The following is a 4,863-nucleotide window of genomic DNA, read 5'->3' on the forward strand; positions in this document are numbered from 1 at the left end:
ACTCCCTCCAGGCAATCCCAATCTAAACGTTCGCTTCACGGCTTTAATTTGTGCCGCACTCCCTTCCTCGCACTGTGCAGCCTTGAGCCTCTTTCTCGCCCATTCCTTCTCTCCATTGAGGTGTGACCTGCTGGATTGCGCTCTTTGGACTCTGCTTTAGGCTTCTGTTTTCGGCGCGGAGTCGACTCGACTTCGAAGATAGGCGGCGGAGGAGGAGTTTTTATGTGGAGTGAATTGGTGTCTGTTCCGGCTCCCAGATCCATTGGCAAGTTTCTGAACCGCGCATTTGAAGATTTACTGCCTTTTTGTAGAGGTTCTTGTAGTGGAAGAAGCTCTGTTTCTGGGCAGGGCGGTGGAGTGGTGTGTTCTTTGGTTCGAAGACTGCGGTTCTTCACTACATTATTGAGTGAGTGGACTGTGTGTCGATGCTGGGTATTTTGAATGTAGTATACCTGAGTTAGCTCTGAGTGGCGGTACTGAATGCAGACTTGATCCTGAAGTACTTTTGATTTTTCCTCTGATCTGTGATCCGATACGTCTTTTTTCCCTTAACACTCGGACTCTCACAGCAATTAGTTTACTGATGCCAATCATGATGGTCCAAGATGGAATATCATTATCCAAATTCTCACTCAATCGTGACTCGTCAGATTGCTACCAAGGAAGAAGAAATGGGTCAGCAACCTGTTGTCCAACAGGCGGATACCACTTGTGGATCGCTGCTTCGTGAACTCCAGGTCTGCTACTGTTCCCGCGTTGTGATTTTGATGAGTTTGGAAATTCTTGGTGGCTGATCAACGGTAATCGATTCGTTATTAATCGTGTAGAAAATGTCTGGAACTTTGTGTGCAGCACATCTGGGATGAGGTAGGGGAAAGCGACTCCGACAGAGATAAAATGCTCTTGCAGCTGGAACAGGAATGCCTGGAGGTGTACAGGCGCAAAGTGGATAATGCCAGCCAAAATCGCGCACGTCTGCACGAATCCCTTGCCAATGCCGAAGTAGAATTCGCTGCATTATTCTCCGCTCTCGGGGAGCCCACACTCAGTCAGCGAGTAAGTACGGTTACACATTCGTGTAATTCAGCTCGTAATTTTCTTAATGATCCCTAGTTAATGACGTATTAATTTTTCCCACATGATCACCAGGAGAGGCGTTCTGGAACTCTTAAAGAGCAAGTTGATGCAATCAAACCCCACCTAGACGAATTACGCAGGAGGAAGGACGAACGTGCGAGACAATTTCTTCAAGTGAAGTCGCAGATTGTTAGTATTTGTACCGAAATTGCAGGATCGGATTATGGACATATGTTCTCCAATGAAGAGCCAGATCTTTCTCTCAGAAGACTTGAGGAATACCAGGCACAGTTAGTAACTTTTCAGAAAGGGAAGGTAAACCAAAAGTCACTGTAGGCTTGTCCATATATTTCTAAACGTCCTAAGGTGAAGTTTCACGCAGGATGATGGAGACTGTTTTTGATGGGTTTTGATCCATCATTCTGTGGATTCTGCACCAAGTCCAAAACTCATTCCATGAATTGACTGCCCAACAGAGTGAAAGGGTGCATAAGGTTCTGGAGTACGTGAACTTGATCCATCAGTATTCCGTCGTTATGGGGATGGACTTCTTTCAACTTATTTCCGAGGTTCACCCCAGTCTCGACGACACGAAGGGGCTTCCTAAAAGTATTAGCAACGATACTCTAGACCTTCTTGTGAAGACTATACAATCCCTGGAAGATGAAAAGAAACGACGGGCTAGAAAGGTATCGGACCCGCTCTTCGTCTATCATCTAGCAAATTCCTGTCAGATTGTCATGTGTGACAGTGCAATTCACCTAGTTAAACCGTCGAGGAGCCGCTTGCGCCAGTTTGTCCCGTAGTTGTGAGAACGTCTTACAATGAGTTGGCTTCTGTCCATCTGACATTCTGTCGTCTGTCTCCGCAGCTTAAAGACCTCGGTGTGATAATGCTAGATTTGTGGAAATTAATGGAAATTCCATCCCGTGAGCAAGTAGCATTTGAAAATGCCGTTCGCAATATCGAAGCTGATGAAGACGACATTACCACTCCCGGTTGTCTTTCAATGGAATTTCTCGGACAGGTCAGTTTAGGGGATTTTGCTTAATTCCAGCATCCATGAAATTATCGAAGTTGACGTTGATGTTCTAGCATTGGTGAAAGCTCTGATATCCGTAATCGGGGACTTCATGTGCCAGGCGGAGGTTGAGGTTGACAGGTTGCAGCTTCTGAAGATCAGCAAGATGAAAGAGATTGTTCTGAAGAAGCGTTTGGAACTGGAAGAAGTGTGTCGCAATGCTCATTTGGAGCCTGATGTGAATACGTCCGAAGACAGGCTTGTAGCTTTGATTGAATCAGGCATGGTTGATGCTGCAGATCTTCTTACTAGCCTCGAGGCTGAGATCAGCCGTGCCAAGGAAGAAGTGGCCAGCAGGAAAGACATCATGTCGCTTATGGAGAAATGGATGTCAGCTTGTGAGGAGGAAGCATGGCTCGAAGATTACAACAAGGTAAGACGTTCATACAGTTGTGAGAGTACCATTACTGTAACTTTATTGAAACCTCCTAATTGTCATACGATGTAGGTTGACTGGGTTCTATGTGCAGGATGAGAACCGGTTTGCCAGTAAAGGTGCACATCTGAACTTGAAACGAGCAGAGAAGGCTCGCGCAGCGATTGCCAAACTTCCAGGTAGAGCACTCGTCTGAATACCTGGGCTCTCCACGCACAGTACCTCTAGGTTCGCTGTGCTTTGATATTTTGAAAAGTTTAACCGCAAGCTGATTGGTGTACTGATGTAATGCTTGGTAACAGCCTTGGTGGATACTCTAACACAAAGGACCAGAGTTTGGGAAGAAGAAAGGAATGTTCCTTTCATGTTTGATGGGGTGAGTCCTTTGTGCACCTCGTTTTTGTTCCGATGCTCATTTTTAGTACGGACTTCAGTCGGATTTAGTTCCGAAGTTTCCTAAGCGTGGCTCGATCACCATGGTGGCAGGTGCGGCTGCTTGCGATGCTGAGCGAGTATAATCATCTCAGAGAAGAGAAAGAAGAGGAGAAACGACGGCTGAGGGTATGGAAATCTGTTACCCACCTAAGATAACTTAAGCCTTGTTAAATCTGACTTCGTAGCTATACAGTACCCTGCCCTTTTATAGCATTTGTTTTTAGCTTGCAGTTTTCGAAGCCAGCACATCTCTAAAACGGAAGATTTTAATGCCCACGCAGGACCAGAGAAAACTTCACGAACAGTTATTGAATGAAAAGGAGAGTTTGTTCGGTTCCAAGCCGAGTCCTAGCAAAAATGCCCTTAACCTTAGAAGAGCTGGAGTTGGATCAAGAGCCAGCAGTATCGGTGGGGGCCAGCAAACTGTACCAAACAGACGGCTATCGCTTGGCAATGCAATAATGCATCCAGGTACACCAGAATCTACTCGAATTGGAGGATGTACAAGGCAGGGATTCTCAGGTAACAAAGAGGTTAAGCCATCGCGTTCGAGACCAGCTGCTCCGTCCAACTACGTCGCAATCCAAAAGGACGATAATACCTCTGCAGGTGGGTCTACTCCCGCTTCTTATCAGTTCGAATAGAATAGATAATCTTAAAGCCGTTGCCACGATATTAGTGGATAGCTGCAAAAATGTGCCAAAAATAGCGGACCAAGTGAAAAGTGGCTCAGGAGGATTAGCGATGCGTGTCCTATCATCAGTCTAGCCCAGAATTTCCACTCTTCCCTCAATGACATCTTGCTATTCCACTCTGTTGCACTTCGTATTACGTAGTCACTATGTGAAGTTTCGCATTAGGTGGCAAGCATGGAGTGTCTGCTCGTAGTCAGCCCCAGGCCCAAGATACCGTAGCTCGTCAACCGCTGGGTCCTGTTCCTCCTACGGCAGCATTACAGCAACTACATGTCGACGATGCTGGCAACCGGGCGGCTTCGGTGGCAAACAAAACAGGTGTCTCGTCTGCTGCCCACCTAAAGAGTCCCCTGAAGGTCACCCTAATAAGTCCTCATGTTGGAGATGTTGAGAACACTATCCCCCGTGTGCAGCCGGCTCTTGAATTCTCGTTTGAGGAACGCAGAGTCAGCAACGCTTCCTGCGGTGATTTGCAGAATGGATTTTGGAAAAGCATGAACAGCTGAGACCCGCGTGAACTACTTTTTGTCTCATTGTACTTTAGCCGTTCATATTAATACGTTCGTTGGGCCATGTATGCCAGTCTCCTCAACTGGGTGCAGTTAGAGAGGTTGCCGTCCTGGAATAACAATATGCCTAGAATGCAATGTTGCGTGAGCCAGCAGGGAGACCGAGTATCAGCCTTTTGAGAAATTAGATCTGCGGGCATTTCTTATTAGTGCCGCGCCAATCGCACGTTGGCTACGCATTGAAGAATGTTGCTGTTGTACACATACATTTAAGAGCTAAACTATTACACTAAATCCAAGTTTTCTACCATACGAATAAGTGTGCCAATTTTCATTATACTGTCAATGAAGCTGTTGCGTCATGTTATTCTCCACAACTTGTGAACTAGATCAATACTTTCACTGTGCGCATTACTTCCAAAACCCATAGGCATATTTGTGCAGTTCTAAATTATCTTTATTAACTATGTTAACAAGTAGTACCTTTCTCATTTTGGAACAATTTCATCATCTTCTTGCACATACATATAGATCCATCCAGTGTTATGTGTGTAATTAGCCTGTTGGAAGCAAGCGGTCAAGGAGTGAAGTGTAACTGAGAAGACTTCAAGCAAATTTGTGAGGGAATTCTTGTAGTTATCCTTTTCCTTGCTAACGGTTTATATCTCAAATTAAAACTTATAAATTGTG

General features: G+C 45.5%; 1 protein-coding gene across 2 annotated transcripts; it reads left to right on the forward strand.

The window, feature by feature from the left end:
* LOC112293831 (65-kDa microtubule-associated protein 1) lies at positions 1-4,485 on the forward strand. 2 transcript variants are annotated; one of them, XM_024543723.3, is made up of 12 exons: positions 1-265; positions 651-737; positions 853-1,056; positions 1,150-1,392; positions 1,554-1,766; positions 1,949-2,104; positions 2,220-2,531; positions 2,629-2,713; positions 2,837-2,910; positions 3,021-3,095; positions 3,251-3,578; positions 3,830-4,485. In XM_024543723.3, exons 2-12 carry the CDS (start codon positions 672-674, stop codon positions 4,168-4,170), a joined length of 2,097 nt encoding a protein of 698 aa, XP_024399491.1. In that variant the 5' UTR covers positions 1-265; positions 651-671; the 3' UTR covers positions 4,171-4,485. The 2 variants fall into 2 exon arrangements, with proteins under 2 accessions (XP_024399491.1, XP_024399502.1); XM_024543734.3 differs by having other exon boundaries at positions 21-406.
* The last annotated feature ends 378 nt before the right edge of the window (positions 4,486-4,863 follow it).

Source organism: Physcomitrium patens, chromosome 2, assembly GCF_059467195.1.
Source record: "Physcomitrium patens ecotype Gransden chromosome 2, ASM5946719v1, whole genome shotgun sequence".
NCBI lineage: Eukaryota > Viridiplantae > Streptophyta > Bryopsida > Funariales > Funariaceae > Physcomitrium > Physcomitrium patens.

Excerpts from the sequence above, each read along its gene's own strand:
- LOC112293831 (XM_024543723.3), top strand. The coding sequence starts at position 672 with ATGGGTCAGCAACCTGTTGTCCAACAGGCGGATACCACTTGTGGATCG. Across the intron at positions 1,393-1,553 it reads TAACTTTTCAGAAAGGGAAG|AGTGAAAGGGTGCATAAGGT; the intron begins GTAAACCAAAAG and ends ACTGCCCAACAG. Across the intron at positions 2,911-3,020 it reads TTCCTTTCATGTTTGATGGG|GTGCGGCTGCTTGCGATGCT; the intron begins GTGAGTCCTTTG and ends CCATGGTGGCAG.